Here is a 20,827-nt window from a genome sequence, read left to right as displayed (position 1 = left end):
TTTGGAAAAAATCTGATGGATTTTGTGGTCGGAATGTCCGACCGTGTGTACAAGGCATTAGTGGCAGCGGTCACCAGAACAATTAGAGAAGGTTAATCAACCCAGTTGGGTCGCAGACAGAAATAAACACCTAGAAGAAGGTTCAACCCTTTCCCATCCCCAAAAAGGCTTTAAAAAAGCCTCTCTCAATCATCATTGGCTATTTTTAATCCTTATGTTGTTTGCATTAGTAAATAAATAAAAAAATATATATCATATTTGCTTTTTTTCACATTTCTTCAGTTACTTTTATGTTTTCCATGCATAGGCAAATAATGTCATACATCCCAGGGGTCTTCATCAGGGGAGGAGGTGTTTTCTCAGCTATACACACCATCCTGCCTGTGTTCCTGTCAAATTTTTTAACGAAAGTGACGTTCCGTCACGGCCATCTTACTACACTTCGCAGTTGCCCACAGTAAAGATACAGTGAGAAGGTGGCAAGCGGACATCTTTTTACACCCACTGGAGTCTTAGCATTTCACACTTATTTTTACCAGTAAACTGAGCTTATATAGTGAAATACAATATTTTTAAATCCGTCTAACTCTTTTAATGTTGAATTTTAAAAGCAGCGTTGTTCTGTCAGATTAGCAGGCTTGCCGCTGCTTTTAAAATTCAACATCAAAACAGTCAGACGGATTTCAAAATACTGTATTTCACTATTTAAGCTCTGTTTACTGCTAAAAATAAGTGTGAAATGCCTCCATTGGGTGTAAAAAGATGTCTGCTTACCGCCTTCTCACTGTATCTTTACTGTGGACGACTGCGGGGTGTACCAAGATGACCGTGACTGAACATCACTTCTGTTACAAAATTTGAAGGGGCGCCTAATTAGGATTCCAGGAATTAAATGCTACATGAATCATTTGCCCTTGCTCAAGATGGCCACAGCCAGAAATGTGATTTCTCAGCAAAATAGAGCATGGAAACATGGATGGATGGGGGGAGTTTGCTTTGAATATTAAATGTGAATTTTATAGTGCTTTTGGTTTGTGGTGCTCATATGCATACAATGGTGATACACTTTTTTTCCTTTTTTTTTTTTTTTCGTTCAAAAATGAGGTGGCTGGAGGAATCTGAAACAACCACCCCGTCTTCTTCACCAGGGCTTTGTATTCTAAGGCCGCGTACACACGGGCGGACTGTTCGCCCAACTTTGTCCGCTGAACAGTGTTTCAGCGGACAGTCCGCTCGTGTGTGGGCTTCAGCGGACAGTTTCAGCGGACAGTCTGACGAACAAAGTTTTTTGGAATTCCCGTAAGACAGTCCGCTGAAACTTGGTTTGAGCGGACAGTCCGCTCGTGTGTAGGCTTGTTCGTCAAACTAAGTTCCGCGCATGCTCAGAAAGGATTTACACGCCGAAGGTTGCATTGCAGTGTATAGGACGTCGTTTTTCTAGTCCCGTCGTACGTGCCGTTCACGTCATCGCGCACGCTTTCAGCGGACTGTTCGTTCATCGTGTGTGGTCAAGTCCGCTCATGCAAATTTTGAGCGGACTGTTTGTCGGATTGTTTGACAAACTAAGTTGGGCGAACAGTCCGCCCGTGTGTACGCGGCCTAACAGTAGCGCCCTCTGATGTCAGAATACCCTGATCAGTGACTGCAGCTGCAGATTAAATTTTTTTTTACAACTTGTCCATTTGACCAAAGTCAATCAAACAATCAAGTTTTGTGTAGCAGGGTCTGCCACACACTGATTGACGTTCATTTCTGCTGAAATGGCCAGCTTTAGAGGCCTAATCCACCTTTGTAAAAATAACAAAAAAACTAAAGAAAAAAAAAATGTAATAAATGCACCAACAATGATTAACTAAAAATGTACATTTATTGCCTTTTTGCATTGAAGAACATTGCAACTATGAGTGGGTGCAATGCACAGGATCCTGCTTTGTTTACCTTTAGCCCCTGGTCCGTACAGACTTTATGTTTTGGCAGTGGCGGCTGCTCATAAAGGGCACAGGCCCCCCCCCCCCTAATCCATGCCTCTAGCTCCTAATCTCCATGCAGGGTGCCAGACACATGGATTTAAATGGGGTGTTTTTTTTTTTAAACACATGATTAGACCCTGAGGCTTTAATTGGTTTCAAAAAGGATGGGCTCAGGGTTCAGAGCTCTGCGCCCCGAGCCCACACACTTGTGTGACATTAGCTAATTAATAATCACTAATGTCTTCCTGCTTCTCCTCCCGGCCATTCAGGAAGCGGGTCCTAAGGCCCAACTGGCCAGGAGTTCTAGGACCCAGTTGGCTGGGAGGAAAAGTGACCGCCGGGACTTGAGAGGAGATGCAGGGGGGAAACTGTCAAAGCTGCAACCTGGATCGGCTAAGTGCGGGGAAGGCGAGTGAAGCGGGAATCAAACGTGCAATCGATCAAGCGATGGGGCGGAGTGAGGGGGCCAGGTTTGTTTACCGCCCAACTGAGAAAAAATTGAGCACCAGCCGCCACTGTTTTATGGGGCTGGGGGAAGTCAACAATAGATCCCTGGCAGATCCATGTGAATGGAGGACATGGCTGTGCATGGCTCTGCACTGCATTTATAACAAAACACATTGACTAGAGAGAAGCAGCCCATGATTCAGGTAAGCAGGCAATAGTTTGAGGATGAAAGATGTAATCTTCTCCTATAAATATGGGTGTAACATGAATGGTGGGCTATGATTTTAAGTGGTTACGTCTGAGCAAAGTTTTTCTGTAGGAAAGAATAAAGAGTAGCTGAGTGTCATACTGTAAATGAGATGTTTGTAATACTATAATTATTCCCTTCTTTACTTGCAAAGTATAGGTTGTTTTGTGTGTTATTTCTGTATTTTATAGTTTGTGGAAAGTGGGCCACTGCCTACTATTAACACAACTATACAAGCTTATACCTAGAATGTACTTAAAGTAAATGTTTCAGGATTTAATAGTGGCGGGTTTTATGTGCTGTTTTGTGCTGTTTTGTTTATGATTATGCCAGTAAAAAGCAGCACTTTTAGAGATATAAAAAACGTTAGACATAAAACTCATTAAAATAAAAGCCTGTTTGGGCACAGGAGGATCAGAAAGTGTAACAAAATCATCAATCATCGAGTCATTATAAAGTCCACTGTGAAATAAATTATACTTTTTTAGAATCTAAAATACTGTCTCCTTGCCAGCAATTACAGTGTGATATCCTTGTTTTCTCTGGGATAGCAGCGGTCCCTCTGCAGAGGTCTAACATGTCTCCTGCTGAATCATATCTATAGCTCCCAATCAGCAAAGCTAATACTCCCTCCTGATTGGAGAGCTCTGGCCCTAGCTCTGACTCAGTAAGGGGTGTTCAGAACCTCTGCAGAGAGACCACTGATTCTCCACGGAGAACAAAACTCACACTCCGCTGCATGCTTTTCTATTTAGGCTGTAAACACCTTAGAAAGAAAAATTAATCACAGTTTACTTTAATCACCAATAAAGTAACATTTTAATGTGAGATTCTGGGTGGAGAAGGCTACAGCAGAAAATCAGAAAAAAATTATTGGAAACCCAAATGTTTGAATTTGAAGCAAGCATATCTGTAGAGCACACCACAGTGCTTTATTAAATAAAATAAAATAATATAATATATTGATCATGTCCCTTTAAGTACCGGTTCACACTAGTGCGATGCCAGACATTGCATGTAATTCACAGCGCCACTGCTGTTCACATTACATGCGATGTCTGTGTGGTGCGATGTCAGCCATACAGATAGTATGACTGATATTGCACCGCATTCAGTCCAAACACGCACAGGACCCTTTTTTCTGTTTGGACCAGAATCGGATCGCATGTGTGTTCACACATATGCCATCCGCTTCATGTCCAATTCATGTCTGAACTGTCAGTTCGCAGTGCGATATGCGAGCTGAAATGGGGGTGTTGTTATATAATAACAACCCCCCCAGCAGTTCGCATATGGCAGTGTGTGCCGTGCATGTCAGGTGCGATGCGATGCGGGAACCCACAGTTGATTCGCAGGGTTCTCGCATCGCACGAGTGTGAACCAGCATTCAAGCGCGTTATACAGCACAGTGCTTGTGCTGTGTAATTTGCCCTCTGTATCACCAGAAATACTGCGCTGATCCTGCCTGGTTCTGCCCTCCCCTCTGTAAACTGACCATGGTATATCATGGCTGCTGAGCGCTGACAGTTTATGTGCCTCCGTCACCCACAGCTCTCCCCTGTCTTCCTGTCCCCCGTCCCTCCCTACCTGTCAGCTCCTGCGTCTGTGAGATGTCTATGCCCCCTCCTGACATTATTAGTAATACAGTAAATATTACAAAACTGCCACTGCCAGCCCACCTTTTATGTAGCCATAACACACACTGTAAATATTTATGAAAAATGAAGCTTCTAAATTATTTAGTCTCCTGTCTATCTTTATATAAAACCAGTCATGCTCAGCCTCTATGATGTATAGGGCTCATTGTTGCATTGTGGTATCAAGCACATTACGAAATCCCTTATTAACATGCCTCAGCATATTGTGGCACATGTCAATTTTTTTGGACATTTAAAGTGGTTCTAAAGGCAATTAGAAAAAAATAAAAAAAGCAAGGGTATACTTACCTGATGATGCTCAGCTACACTACAGTGCATGAGCATCGTGGGAAATGTAGTTCCAAAACATCTGGGGTGCCAAGGTTCACCATCACTTTTTTTATAACATTGAGATCCCATATTTTCAGTAAGGAGTTTGACTATTTGTGGGCCATTTTAAGAGGACACCTGTCTGCAATCCATTCTTTATGCACATCATCATTCTTACAAGTGTAACGATGCCCCTGTGGGGTTGCTGCATGTACTAGCATCCACACAGTTCACCCTGCTGGTCAGACATCCATTTTTGGCACACTTTCCTAGACAACGAACAGTCTCTTGCTTGTTTTTGTTGTTTTTATTAGGGGATTAAACTTGGATGAGGAAAAGGGACATGGGATGCCCATATAATGAATAGTTCTCAATGAAATAAATGTTGGTTTAGTCTAGATTTGACATTCTCTTCCTCTGCATATCTCCCCCAGCACATTACTTGAAATCACTTGCTTCACTTCACTGTCCAAATCTAGGTTCCTGTCTCCATTAGCACATGACTAGGCCTCACTCTGAATAAATCCTAATGTTTTCCTAACAGCCCATTACAGGCAGGGGTCTGCAGTTCCCATTGAGATAGCAACCGTATTAGTAGAGAAGAATAAATGTGCTAATTGACACTTGGTGGACTACTGATCCCAGCACGTCCAATGCAAATCCTGACAGCCCTCCTGGCTGCAATGACTTGACTTCACAACAACCCCACAGTTTCTCCCTCTGGCTCCACATCCAACTCCTTGCATGTCTCTTCCAGAGCTTTCCACTGTGCTTTTCACTCACCAACTCCAGCATGGATCTCTCCTGAATGACTTGCCTGGCATTGCTCCCAACTCTCCTCTTTCTTGCTCCTGTTCCAGGACACTTCTCAATGACCGCATAGAGAGAGGTTCCCAGCTCCCCGAGCTCCCGGTCTGAGGTACACCCCCCCCCCAGAAAGGGAGTTCCCTCTAGAGTGACCACATTTCCAAACTGCCATTCAGGGACACCCCCCCCAAAAATATGATTTTTGTCATTTTTTGTGGGGTGGCGCTGTAAACATCCCACAGGGTCTCCCTGCAGGGATGTAGTCCCAAGGGAGGGGGGCGAGAACGCTGACTAACCCCCAGCCAGAACAGCTCGGATGATGGGGGCAAGCTTACAGGAAGTGAGAAATTCAGACAAAGAAAAAAAACATTTAGAAGGGAAATCAAAGGAAAAGGTAAGGGAACTAGCTTAAAGGAACCTATTTAGAAAATAAAAAACGACTGACTTTTGTTAAATGGAGCAGGGATAACCACTGACCACGGTCAAAGTGTGTTTTTAAACGTTCATGCTGAGATTAAAGCAGTATTAAACCCCAAACTAAAAATAACATGTAATATATTGCAGCTTACTAATAATTAGATATGGTGGCTGCAATCATTTTCTTTTTTTTTAGTATTTTTTCCCTCTGTTTTCACCTGGTGATCTGACCAGTTACACACCTCCCATATTAGAGAGCCCCCACTCTAAATGAATAGGCACAGGGGGCACATCAGAAAGCAGCATTGACAGACTGGGGTGGAGGAGAGTGTTAAATGTACTAGTATATTTAACCAATTAAGGACCAAGCCTCTTTTTGAGATTTGTTGTTTACAAGTTAAAAACAATTTTTTTTCGAACACCCTAGAGAATAAAATGGCGGTCGTTGCAATACTTTCTGTCACACCGTATTTGCACAGCAGTCTTACAAGCGCACTTTTTTGGGAAAAAATACACTTTTTTGAATTAAAAAATAAGACAACAGTAAAGTTAGCCCAGTTTTTTTTTATATTGTGAAAGGTAATGTTACACCAAGTAAATTGATACCCAACATGTCACGCTTCAAAATTGCGCCCACTCGTGGAATTCTACAGGTTGCATATTTTAAGTTATAGAGGAGGTCTAGGGCTAGAATTATTGCTGTTGCTCTAGTGATCATGGCAATACCTCACATGTGTGGTTTGAACACCGTTTTCATATGCATTCACTTCTGCATGCGAGTTAGGCGTGTTTTTATTTTTACAGTGTTTGAAAAAAAAAAAGTGTCAGTTTTATTAGAATTACAAGGAATGTAAACGTCCCTTGTAATAGAAAAAAAGCATGACAGGACCTCTTAAATATGAGATCTGGGGTCAAAAAGACGATTTGACGTTGCTTCCGCTCTCCATTTTTATGGAGACGGATGGGGGCCATCTTCCCCTCACTCATCTCCATGCCCAGCCAGGGTGAAGATCCCATCAACTCCACCACTGCCGACGGCTCCGGTAAGTGGCGGTGCACCAGAGCGAGGTGGGAATCCGCCGCAGAGACCACTCTTAGAAACTGGACCGCCGGCGGAACAAGAAGATACCGGGGTCCTATAAGTCACAAGAGTACACTTAGTTCTGCACTCCTGTAAACCGGAATCAGCCCACAGCAGGCTAAAGTCCACTGTCGGCTGACGTCACTCAGCCAGTCCAGACTTTGGTGGGATCATGACTTTAATGTCATGATCGGCCCAAATGCCTCACCGGCAGCTGGTTAAGTCTCTCAGTGCACTGCCGAGAGCCTGAGCCAACCACTCCTGTGCCCTCCATAGTGCCGCACTGCAGTGAGTACTGGAGAGGCAGAGCAGAAAGCTGACAATCTTTGATCACTCAGTTCTCTATCTTAGAGGTGGCGGGTGACAATTGAGCATTCGACTGATGTTGCATCCACCTATTTTGAAACCCCACACTTCTTTTTCAAAGAAGATGGACCACATTGCCTGAAATGCAAGGTTCACCCGAATTTACAATGTGCCAGTAGGATTGCTGCATAGATTCCTTCTCGTAATATTTTTTTTCCCTTCTGCCAGTTACTTTTGGACTGTCTGTCACACATTAGTCTCTGCTACAATATTTGGCAACCTAACTATATGATTTGTATAATTAGATATAATTACTTTACTCCCCAATTACATTATTGTATAATAATTGAGCAACCCAATTTCTATACCCTCTAACTTTTTTTTCCAAATCTGTGCTAATCCTCTCAAGGAATATAAGCCATGAGCGCCACCTTCTGGAGATGTCTGAATAAGGAAAAAAAAAATCTCATCTCTAATCAGTATTAGGTTACATACAAACAGAGGGTTTGTCCCTTTGTTGTCAAAACCAAGGAATTCTGTGTTTGGGGCATACCACCCTTAGTGCATGCACCCCTAAACGTGAGTGTCGCTTTGCACAGCATCCAGCTACCATGTATTTCAGCCGATAAAATATTTTTACAGGCCCCAGCAGTGAGTTTAAAAAGCTGCATCTGCTTCTCTAGGGTGCCCGGGAATGCCAGGATTTTACGCCGATGGGCCAAACAACCTGTGTCCATGAGGCCTTAGTAGCCTTTGCTCATAAATAAACTAAACAGTGTTGGCTGTAGCAAGAACTTTCAAAGAATTTCAGCAGTTTTCTTAACCTGCATTCACACCTGAGTAGAGCTTATTCCTAGTGATTTTTTTGGGGTGTTTTTAAAGAGTTAGGCTTGATTCACACCTATGCATTTTTAGTGCTTCTTGCATTTTGCAGAATTGCTCTACAGAACGTGTTCCATAGGAAACCATGTTAAATGGACTGTAGTCCAAATCTGCAAAATGCAAAAAGCACTAAAACTGCATAGGTGTGAATCCAGCCTTATAGAGGCTTTGTGCAAGTGTTTTTGTACTTGTTTGAAGCTCCCGATGTATCCTGAGCTGGGAAGGGGCGGAGAGCAGTTCTTATGCCGTGTACACATGGTCGGACTTTCCAGCAGAAAAAGTCAGATGGAATCTGTTCATCGGATATTCTGATCGTGTGTATGCCTCATTGGACTTTTTTTTTTGTGAAAATTCTGATGGACCTAGAAATAGAACGTTTTAAATCTTTCCGACAGAATCAATTCCTATCTGGAAAACCGTTCGTCTGTATGCTGTTCCGGCAGACCAAAACGACACATGGGCAGCTTTTGGACACTGGATATTGAACTTCCTTTTTCTAGTCCCATCGTACGTGCTGTACGTCACCGCGTTCTAGAAGATCGGACTTTGGTGTGATCGTGTGTAGGCAAGACCGTTTCAGCGAAATTCTGATGGAAAAACCGTCAGTTTATTCTGTTGCGGCATTAGAGGAAAGGAGCGTGTCGGGTGTTTACAGGCACTTAAATTCAAATCTGTAGGGCCAAAAACACCTGGTCTTGGCCACCGTGCTGCAGCTCAGTTTCAGGGTTTTGGCAATCTTCTTATAGCCTATTCTTTTTTTCAGATCCTCAGAAAGTCCTTTGCCATGAGGTGCCATGTTCACATTCCACTGACCAGTATGAGAGAGTGAGAGCGATAACACCAAATTGAACACATTGCTCTACCTTCACACCTGGGACCTTGTAACGCTAGCAAGTCACATGACACTGGGGAGAGAAAATGGCTAATTGGGCCAAATTTGGAAATTTTCAAAAATCCAATGGTAACCTGTGAAGCTTTGGTGAACTCCATGCCCAAGAGGGTTAAGGCAGTGCTGGAAAATAATGGTGGCCACACAAAATATTGACACTTCGGGCCCAATTTGGACATTTTCACCTTAGGGGTGTACTCGCTTTAGTTGCCAGCAGTTTAGACATTAATGGCTGTGTGTTCAGTTATTTTGAGAGGACAAATTTGCACTGTTATACAAGCTGTACACTTACTACTTTACATTGTAGCAAAGTGTAATTTCTTCAGTGTTGTCACATGAAAAGATATAATGAAATATTTGCAAAAATGTGAGGGGGTGTATTCAGTTTTGTGAGATTTCTTTGAGTGTAGGACGACGCACATACAAGTGACTGACTGTTGAAATGGGAAGAGGTACAATTACAAACAATGGGATTCAGATGTGAATAGGGCGGGAGGGATCAATGATCATGTGACCACTGTGATTCACTGTCACAGTAGTCACATTGTAGGTGGAGTACAGAGTGGTATGACGGCAGTAATTCACACAGACAAGTGCAATGGAAAAATAGGTTGGAAATAATGCAGCCACAGTTTTACAGTGTCTGTAAAAGGGAGCAGAATGCAGCCTGGCTATCTGGTGTTCAAGCAGGATGAAGCCCAGAGTAGTTGTGAACCTGTGCTTTCCCTACTGCCAGTACTGTCCCTAACAGATTGGGTAGCTTTCCCTACACTACCCACTTGCATAAAGCGCATCAAACCCAGGAGCCAGGACCTTAAATAGGCTCTGCCTGACCCAAGATGGCTTCCAGAGTTACATGGGGCAACAGCCTTCAACCAGATAGCTTCCCCAGGAAACCATAGAGGAACCATGTTCCTCTTGACTTTGTCTCCAGATCAAAACACCACCTGCAGTGGAGAAAGTAGACTGCACCTACCTACACTATGATCAGGAGCTGGTTGCACTGGCTACCGATTAGTAATGGGGACAAAGAGTTGTCTTTGATAGTTCGGTCACTGAGCTGGAAGTACATAGTTAAAGCCCATCCTTTTGACGCCTGATATATTCGTGATGCAGGCAGCAACAGGTAAAAGCACTGTTTAGCTCTGCTCCAGGTGCTCAAAATACCAATTTTATTAATTGTGCTGACTGCAGCTTCACACAGGTTTTTGGGAGGCTTTATGATGTTTCAGGTAACCCCCCCCCCCCCCCCCAAAGGGCCAACATAAATATTAATTATTTGGATTTTTCATGAAGAATGTCCATGGAATCTATTCTTTCTATACATCTTTGGATAAAATAATTAGGTGTATTAGATACATTAAACGATTTTTTTCCAGTAACTGATAAAACAAGCTGTACAGTACTTCATGCATTTTAATATGGTATGTTTCTGTTTTATTTAAGGCAGAGACTTGTGGGTTTTGGTTGTGGGATTACATCCAACCACACACACAGTTGGAATTCCTGAGTTCAAGTACGTTGCAAACATGCATGGCAATGAGGTATGCATCTGTTCTTCTGTCCATTTTTTCCCACAGATGATTTTCTTAGAAATGCCTTTTCTGGTTATCTGCTTTATGGTCACTGGTACTGCTAATGTGCAGGTACTGGAAGCGCCATTGGAGAGAGTGAGGTAAAGCCTCGTACACACAGTACGATTGTGGGCCAGCCGAGCGTCTGATTTTTGTCAAAAGGGCGTGTGCCAAAATCTTGTCTTGCATAGTAACATTACACAAATTGTCGTGCCACAAACACAAACGTAGTGACGTACTACGAGGAATTTCAGCTCTTGAGTGCCACCCTTTGGGCCCCTTCTGCTAATTTTGTGTTTGGTGAGCATTGCGTACTTTTGACTTTTGTGTGACGGATTTGTGTACTAAACATACGAAAAATCTGACGTCAAACCGCTGTGCCATTGAAAATTTGATAGCCTGCCACCCAACATTTGTTGGCCAAAAATTGGACAACAATTGTCAAAAGGAGCGTACTAATGGTAAGATTTTAGGACAACAGTCTGTCAACAGACAATCCCCTGCCTACAATCGTACCGTGTGTACGGGGCTTAAATCTAACTAAAATCAACATGCCTTCATTCTAAAATCTGTTTTTTTTTTCTTCTGATGTCAGAATACACTGATCAGAAGAAAATCAGTGGGCCAATTACACAAGCAAAAAAATTTAATTTCCAGGGGCATTCTACCATCGCTATACAGAACACCCCCAGGTTGCCTAATTGCATTGAACTTTCCAAAAAACTACAGCAGAAAGGTCATTTTAATAACTTTCAATTACTGCACTGTTTGATTAGCAATTGTATATGCTTTATATTTTTTATTTGCTATGTTTTTTTCCCACTTAAGTGGAGTCACCCTTCAAAAACATTAACAGGTTTTTCTGCAATTGTTTTAATTTCATCTAGGCAGTTGGTAGAGAACTGATGCTACACCTAATAGAATACCTCCTAACAAATTACCAGTCTGATCCAATTATTACGCAAATGATAACTAAAACCCGCATACATATTATGCCTTCTATGAATCCAGATGGCTTTGAAAATTCTGATATTTTGGATTGTACCTCTATAAATGGAAGGTAAGTCAGAGCTCCTGTTCTTCTGTGTGGCTTGGTTTTAGACACTTGCATTTTTTTTTTATAATATAAAGGTGCTTGCAAAGATATTGAATTTTAATAATTAATTTAAATTTAATTAATGCCTACAAGGTGCGTAACAAAAGAAGAACTGTAAAAAAAAAACCTAAATAAATTAAATCTAATCAATATTTGGTGAAGTAAATCCAATCAATATTTAGTGTGTCTGTGTCAGAAACCATGAATCAGACTGAGAAAGAAGTAAAGTTAAATCACACTTGTTTAATAAAAAAAAAAAAGAAAAAGTAAACAGTAAACATAGTCAAAACATAGCCAGAGTTCAGGAACCGAAAAGGATAGTCAGACAAGCCAAAACGTCAGGGAGCCAGAGAGGAGCGTAGTAGAACAGCAAGCAGGATCTGGAGCCAGAAGGAATGTCAGCTAAGCAAGTCTTTAACAGGAACACAGGAGAGGGTCTCTAGAGATGTGACCAAGGCGAAGGCAGAGAACATCTGGACTGGACAGCTTAAGTAGGCAGAACTGACGTGCAGGATATCATCAACAGGTGAGTCACTATGAAGAGACAGGAGCTGGAAACTAGCCGACAGCAGAGTTGCCAGCTTTGAGAAGGAAGAACTGAGCCCAGCCCTGACAGTACCCCCTCCTCAATGACCCTCCCCCCCTCGGAGGACCACCAGGCTTGAGGGGAAAACGTTTATGGAAATCACAGAGGAGGACAGGGGCATGTACGTCCGTGGATGAGACCCAAGAGACCTCCAGGCCATACCCTTTCCAAAGCACCAGGTACTGTATACACCCACGGAACCCACGGGAGATAACAATGGACTGTACTTCATACTCCTCATGGTTCTCAACCTATACAGGGTGAGGACGAGGCACTGAGGTGGTAAAGCGGTTGCAGACCAAAGGTTTTAATAAGGAGACATGAAATACATTCGAGATAGCCATATTAAAAGGAAGGTTTAATGCGTAAGCCACTGGGTTAATTCTGTGAAAAATACGGAAAGGCCCATTAAACCGAGGAGCGAACTTCAGAGATGGAACACGAAGTTGGGGGTTGCGAGATCACAGCCAGACCCTGTCCCCTACCTGGTAGGAAGTCGCAGGCGGGCATCTGCGGCCATCATGGAGTCTGTACCTCTCATTAGCATGTCACCCAAAGGAGGAGTGAGACTGTTGCGAACCATAGCCAGAATATGATCAGGAGGAATCACAGGAACCGGAACCGACTCCATTTTAGAAGTGGAGGAAAATTGTTGTGACAAAGCGTCAGCCCTTACATTCTTAGTACCGGGTAAGAATGAGACAATGTAATTGAAACTAGACAAGAAAAAAGCCCATCGCACCCTTCTGGGAGAAAGGCGTTTAGCCTAAGACAAGAATGTGAGATTCTTATGGTCAGTAAGAATGAGAACCGGCACAGTGGTATCTTCAAGGAGATGTCTCCATTCTTTCAGGGCTAAAATGATCGCTAACAGCTCTCTGGCACCAATCTTGTAATTGCACTCCGCAGGTGACAATTTCTTGAAAAAGTAGCCACAAGGATGCATAGCGGTCTCAGAGGTAGAACTTTGATACAGAAGGGTGCCAACTCCAGTCTCAGAAGCATCAACCTCAAGGATAAAAGGTAACGTAGGATCAGGATGTGCCAAGACAGGAGCAAAAACAAAGGCAGCCTTGAGACTCAAAGGCCTTAATGGACTCCGGAGACCAACTCTGAAGGTTATCGTCCTTTCTGGTCATATCAGTCAGGGGCTTGAGCAGAGACGAGAAGTTATGAATAAACTTACGATAATAGTTGGCAAAGCCAAGAAAACACTGCAGAGGATGTAAACACATGGGTCGGGGGCCACTGTAGGACTGCTGAGAGTTTCTCTGGGTCCATCGAAAAACCAGCAGTGGAAATTACATAACCCAGGAATTTAACCTGTTCGCAATGGAATTTGCACTTCTCCAATTTACAATAGAGATTATAGAAAAAATGAGGTTCCCTCGTGCTATCAAAGTGAAAAATATCTGAATGTGGTATGTTGGTTAGATTGCTGCTAGACTTAAAGTGTATACCATGCACTTGAACAAAACTAAATAAAAAAGGTGATCAGAGCAAACTATATACCATATATTACTACAACGATGGAATATCCTTGTTTAATATATATTCTATCTCATAGATAAAGTGCAATAAATCAATATTTATACCAATACTAATAGTGAATCCTAGTGCAAATTGCTGTTGTGCGTGCAATTATTTAGCTTCTGTGCAAATTGCTACTGTGCAAACTACGCAAATAAATTATTTGCTGTGCATGAAATTATTTAGCTGCTGTGCAAACTACGCAAACAAATTATTTTCAAAGAATGCACAACACATTACCATAAATTAATAAAGTAAATAAAATAGCTGCTGCTGTGCAGATTATTAAAACAAACAATTAATATAGTGCAAAATCGTGAAAATCATCATCAGGTGCTAAATATTAAATAATAATTGAACAAACACTAAATAGTGCAAGATTATCAAAAAGTGGCAAGTATCAAATGATCCTTTGAGTACACCTTTAAGTGTGTAGGTGTACCAAAACAGTCCTATTTATATTGAGTAGCGATACCCATAAAAGTTCATCCATAAACAGTAAACATGCAAATTAGTGCAAAAAGTGCTGGTGTGCAGCAATTTGACAGGCAAACTCTTCAGGTAACATCCACTGTGTACTCTTCGTGTGCTCCACTCAGTGCTCCCTATGCGCTTACCTCTAAATGGGTAAGAAATGCCACTCAGATATTTCTAATGATGAGCCCTCCTGACTGTGGTAACCAGGGATGATGTCCTTAAGAGTGCTGTATTGCAATAATGGCTCCCAGTTGGTTAGTTCGCCCATTCATCCATGAAAAATGAAAGCGGGAATAAGCAGGAAGACCCCACAGCATCATATGTCTCAAATAGGTTTATTTATGTTTAAAAAATGGCTACTTACAACAATGCTGAAAACGGCAGGCAGATCAAACAATGTGCGGTGTTACAAACGTCTCCATGCGTCACTTCCGGTTGCTCCTTAATCCAGTAACTTCCCTATGCATTACGTCACAGGTCGTGACTTCATCAGGGGCATCATCCCATACATTGGGACAAAATTTGGTTTACAATGCGTAGCAATGTTTCACAGTGAAGCGCCAAGCATACAGTTGAATGAATGTTATTTAAAAAAAAATTAAAAACAAAACTAGGCACTACATTACCATGTAACAAAGCACTGTAATGTGTTTGCACAATTCACACCAGCGCACAGGTATAAATTGCACTATAACAGTGCATGTGTACATTATGTAATAATTAAATAGTTTTAAAAAAATATTATTTTATTAATTTTTACAGTACGTCATTTGGCTATAGTGAATATTAGGGTCTAAAATGACCCCTGAAATTTCCCTTATGAGATGGAGAAAGAGATTGAGGAGTTTGTTCGCCAACAGCCTTAGGAGCGGTACACAGATAAGTGTCAGCAGGCAACAGAAAAGCATGGTATAAGCTTCCTTCCTTGTACCATGCTTTTTAACCACTTCCCGACCGGCGCACGCCGATGTACGTCGGCAGAATGGCACGGGCAGGCATATTAGTGTACAGGTACGTCCAATTTTAAATGCCCCCTGCCACCGCGAGCGTGGTGGCGGCAGCAAGCTCGCGTGCCTGTCGGGACCCCCGTGAGTCCGGTAGCGGGTCCCGCGGACTCGATCACCGCGGGCATACCCGCGATCGTCTCACGGGGCGGCTGAATTGGGAGATGCCGTTGTAAACAGCATCTCCCAGTTCTGCCTAGCAACAAGTGACGCTGATCTGTGCTTCATGTGATTGGAGCAGAGATCAGTGTTCACTAAAAGAAAGCCCAGCCCCCCACAGTTAGTAACACACCCCTAGGAACACTTAACCCCTATAATGCCACCCACTGGTTAACCCCTTCACTGCCAGTGTCATTTACACAGGAATCACTGCATTTGTATAGCAGTGATTGCTGTATAAATGACAATGGTGTCTCACTGGGATAGAATGTGTGTGTGTGTGTGTGTGGGGGGGGGCGGGGGGGGGGGTGTAAGGTGCTTTTATTGTCGTTAGTGTCCATGTTGGACAGATTTTCTAAACTTCTGTTCTGCAGTTGAAAAGAAAATGTAAGTGTGGCACTATTCCTCTATGCTAAAAAGGTATTGAATATAAGTATTAAGTTGCACGTGCTGAAAAAGATTTTTTTTAATGTAAATTAACTTGCTTGTGAATCGTGCCTTGTAAATTAGTGGTGGCTTGGTATATTTACTCAATATGATTGATTATATAAGATGCTGTGGGGGGTTTAATCTCCTGCCGGTGTGTTTAAAGGTGCTAATAGGTAGGCTAATGATGTAATATCAATGATACCACAATTGCTTAAAATGCATATATATGTAGATCCACATTAAACATATCAGTAGAGTCCATAAACAAAAACGTATACACTTTTTAATACTATTAAATAATAATAAAGTGATTGCTGCTCATTAGTAAAGTGTCCAGTGCTAGTTGTCCACAAATAAAAACTGTTATATCTTCTCCTCTCAGTAAAGTGCTTGTAGTGCAGGTGACTAATCTGTGCTCTTATTCAGAATGCACTCACCAGATACTTCTTACCCCACCTGGGGTGTTATGCAGCCACAGTATTTGCTACTGTGTAGCACTCTGGGAGATCGGTCCTTATTTGTAGTTTTGGCGTTCCTCCAAGTTTTAGTATGTAAAGAAGAGACGGGTGCCCATAGTGCATTACCGCTTAAAAAACATTTATTTTAATAAAAAAGGTGTTGCGATATACTCACATTTAATCAAACATCAGACATGTATTGCTGACAAAGTCGCCAAGGAAAAAACTGTCTACGGCCTCAAACGGAAGTGACCTTAAGACGTACTGTAGCCCCGCCGTACACGTTTCGTCACACTAGACGTCATCTGGAGCATCCATTAAAAGACTAATGAATATTAGCCTGTAATAATAATCCACCCTCAAAGGGACTCCGTGGTATCCTCTCCACTATGCACGAAAGGTAGCCAAAACATCTGTCCTGTTAGGGAAATGCTTACCACCCTCTCTGGTCAGCAGGTGCTAAGCATTTCCCTAACAGGACGGATGTTTTGGCTACCCTGTGTTACATTTCTGAAAAGTCACCATTGTGGTTTTGCTTGCAATGGGGCATGATGGTGTTAACACAAAGCAGTGGAAAAGTGGCTTTTAAAGGATATATAAATCAAAAAAACAAAGTGTAATATATTGCAGTTTATCAGTCCATGGATATTATGGCTGCATTTTTTTGTTTTTCAGGCTTCATTCCTTTACTTTTTACATAGGGATCCTGTCAGTAACATGTTACCTGTCATAAAGGGGGCAACATCCACTTGCTCTATTGGAATTATGGGGGAACAGCGGTGTTACCCTGGGCTGCTCTTTTATTTTAGACAACAAACATCTCCTCCTTTTTTTTATCTATATACCACAGAGGGGTTGCTTTGCAGTTCATTGAAGTTATCTGGGGTGCCTGATAGGATTTTTGGTATTTCAGTTTAGTGCACAGCGAGAACTAAAGAGGTATTTTTCTGTACTTACAGAAAACATTATTATTCTAAAAAAAGAAAAAGAAAGCAGTCAGCACATCTAAGGACTGATTATCTGCAATATATTAAATTTTTGTTCTTGGGTTTAAATATCTTATAAGATACTAGTACAAAGTTGATTGACTTTACTGTATTTTTCTTTATGAGTTAACACTTGTATTTTATTTATTTTTTAGGACCAATGCAAATGGCTATGACCTTAACAGAAACTTTCCTGATTACTTTGAGATAAACCATGATACAATCCAGCCAGAAACCCAGGCTGTCATGAACTGGCTCACACAGGAGACTTTTGTGCTGTCTGCTAATTTTCATGGTGGTGCCTTGGTCGCTAGCTATCCATATGATAACTCTGCTAAAAGTAAGATTCTCTTAAATATATTCTCTCTGTCACTTTATATCAAGCATGAAACAACTTCAATACAGATTCTCTTAGGTCCGGTTCACACTGAGGCAGCACGACTTACAGCGCAACTGCCTCAGGCGACCTGGACGCAACCGCTGCGGCGACTTGCAAAACGACCTCTGTATAGAAGTCAATGCAAGTCGCCTCCAAAGTCGTACAGGAACCTTTTTCTAAGTCGGAGCGACTTGTGTCACTCCGATTAGAACGGTTCCATTGTACAGAACGGGACGCTACTTGTCAGGCGGCTAAGTCGCCTGACAAGTCGTCCTAGTGTGAACCCACCCTATCTAGACTGTCTTTTGGAAAAGTTCGCAATAGGATAAAAAAAAGCACTTTTTTTTTCCAGAAATAACAAACATAATGTAACATTATTTATTTATTTATAATCAAATATATATCAATTTTCTCACTTTCACCCTGAATATAATGGCATCACAAGACAGAATGCCCAAAATAGGAATAGTATTTTTGTTGGAATATACGGGCATACTGCCACCTCCAGGGTCATTGAAATATTTACACAGAAAGTATTTTCAGAGGTCCTGGAAAAATATATTCCGCACTTGTACACAGCTGTGTGAACGGCCGTCATTGTACGCCAGCCGCTTTAAGAGCTATTGGAGGCGCGCGCCCCCCCCTCCCGCGTCGTGCTGGAGCCGATACGTGGGGCCTGACATCTGCGGTATTTTTTTTTTTTTTTATTCCATCTATAAACAAAATAAAGAGCTACATATTTTAAAAAAAAACAATATATTTTACTTTTTGCTATAATAAATAACCCCAATTTTTAAAAAACACATTTCTTCAGTTTTGGCCAATATATATTCTTCTACATATTTTTGATTAAAAAAAATCGCAATAAGCATATATTGATTGGTTTGCGCAAAAGTTATAGCGCCTACAAACTATAGTAACGATTTATGGCATTTTTTTTACTAGTAATGGCGGTGATCTGCATTTTTTAGCGGCACTGCGACATTGCAGTGGACAGATCGGACAGTTTTGACACCTTTTTGGGGTCATTGTCATTTATACAGCGATCAGTGCTATAAAAATACACTGATTACTGTAAATCTTACTGGTAGGGAATGGGTTAACACTAGGGGCGATCAAGGGGTTAAATGTGTTCCCTCTGAGTGTTTCTTACTGTGGGGGGATGGGACATATGGCTGTTTCTTCTTACTAGGAACAAACAATCTGTCTTCTCTCCCCTGACAGGACAGCGATTTGTGTGTTTACACACATAAATACCCATTCTGGCTCTCGTGCCCACGATCATGGGTGGCCGGCGGCGAATGCTTCCGCCGGCCATGCACAGCCATTGTTATGCCAGAGTCTGCATTAGCAGCACAGGATCTGCATGGTCCCATGAAGAGGAGAAGTACAGAGCTCCCTCTAGTGGTTAGTCTATAGATTTCTCTATTTCATACAATAAAGTTAGCACAGCTGGTCGGGGTGGTATTTTTAGTTATTATTGGTACTTGTATAGCATCAACTAATTAGACAGGAGCCAGGTAACCTACCAGCATCTATGGAGTGTGGGAGGAAACCAGCGTACCCATGAGAAACCCACACAAGCTTTGTGATATGCATTTTTTATTGATAAATATTTGTTCACTTCAATATTCTAATCTCACAGCATCTCCGGATAATGATTTTCTGAAGTATCTCGCTCAAACATATGCCAACAATCACGCCACAATGTCCACAAACAATATGTGTGATTCATCAGCATTTCCGGGTGGCATCACCAATGGCTACACATGGTATCCTGTGAGTGGTAGGTTCTTTAAAAGTCTTCATGTTCTTTGTTTTTTTTTTTTTTTTTTCCTGTTTTTTTTCCTGAGCATTACATTTGGCACTTTATTTATTTTGGTTAGCACAAAAGAAAACATTTTTAACCACTTGAGTCCCTGAGTCTTTTTCCTCCTAAGGCTTCTTGCACACTGCAGCTTGAAAAAGCTCAGTACAGCTCTTTTTTTACTGAGCCAAAATACAGCCCATGTGCCTATGCACATAGGGGCATAAACAAGCGCCATGTAATCTTCAGTAAAAAAAAAAAAAAATTGGAAAAATCTGCATTTTTGGTCAGTAATTAACGCAATTGAGCACATTTGTGCACAAATGTCCATTAACACATTGTGAACGCGAGAATACGTTTGCACGCATTTGTGTGCGCAAATACACGCAAATACATTTAAAAAAAAACACTGCTGAAAAAATAGATGCTCAAACAAAAGTATCGTGTGCAAGAGTGTTTTTTCCATTTTTACAATGTCTCGGTTCCATACAGAATATAAAGTGTTTTAGATTTTTAGATCCAACCTAAAGTATTACAATTTTTTTTTTTTTCTTCAGGACTTATAGAAGTTAATTTGCTAGAAATTTTGGATATATATATTTTTATCTTCTTGCTTTTTAATGGGAATCATACAAAATAAAAAAGTAATAATTTTTCTCAACGCAATGTTTATGGACAGTGCCACCCCCATATATTTATCCCAAAATATAATTAACGCCCGCTGATTAAGTAGATGTCACATCAGTGTGATTTGTATAGAACTTATCAAACGTGAACATGTGTTTTACTTTTGGAAGGATTCATTCCTATTTTGCTGCATTGTGACACAATTGAAGAAACAAAAGCAACAAAAAAAGAATAACAATAACCTATTCAATGTTTCACCACCTTCCTGCCAAGGACAATTTTCAGATTTCAGCGCTGTCACAGTTTGAAAGACAATTGCGCAGCCCCACAAAGCACCTTGTCCCCATGTTGATGGGGACAAGGGCCTCATCCACACAAACCTTGACTGGTGGTTGTGGAGGTATGTGGGTGGGGGGCTTATCGGAATCTGGGAGTCCCCTTTAACAAGGGAACCCCCAGATCCCCCCCCCCGTGTGTGAATTGGTAATGGGGTACCCCTACCAAATACCCCTACCATTTCAAAAAAAAGTGTAAAAATGGTAAAAAACACAATAACCGGTTTTTGACAATTCCTTCATTAATAATGTCTTCTTCTTTCCCCTGCTTCTTCCGCCATCTTCTTGTGGTCTTCCTTTGGTTTTCTCCTTCTTCCTCCATCTTCCTCTGCTTCTTCCTACGGTCGTCTGCTTCTTCCTCTGGCTT

General features: G+C 41.7%; 1 protein-coding gene across 3 annotated transcripts in view; it reads left to right on the top strand.

Annotated features, from left to right (window-relative positions):
- CPM (carboxypeptidase M) overlaps positions 1-20,827 on the top strand; it is a 109,689-nt gene that overhangs the window by 72,084 nt on the left and 16,778 nt on the right. For all 3 annotated transcript variants that reach the window (XM_077469122.1, XM_077469121.1, XM_077469120.1), the window contains 4 exons: positions 10,460-10,557; positions 11,475-11,647; positions 17,468-17,652; positions 19,337-19,477. In XM_077469122.1, coding sequence (XP_077325248.1) covers positions 10,543-10,557; positions 11,475-11,647; positions 17,468-17,652; positions 19,337-19,477 — 514 coding nt within the window. In that variant the 5' untranslated portion in view covers positions 10,460-10,542. The remainder of the gene's footprint in view (positions 1-10,459; positions 10,558-11,474; positions 11,648-17,467; positions 17,653-19,336; positions 19,478-20,827) is intronic.

The sequence above is a fragment of the Lithobates pipiens genome, unplaced genomic scaffold, assembly GCF_037356315.1.
Source record: "Lithobates pipiens isolate NorthernLeopardFrog02 unplaced genomic scaffold, aLitPip1_a1.2 Scaffold_8, whole genome shotgun sequence".
Lineage (NCBI taxonomy): Eukaryota > Metazoa > Chordata > Amphibia > Anura > Ranidae > Lithobates > Lithobates pipiens.
Note: the sequence above shows the minus strand (reverse complement) of the source record. Positions and strands in the feature narration are given on the sequence as shown.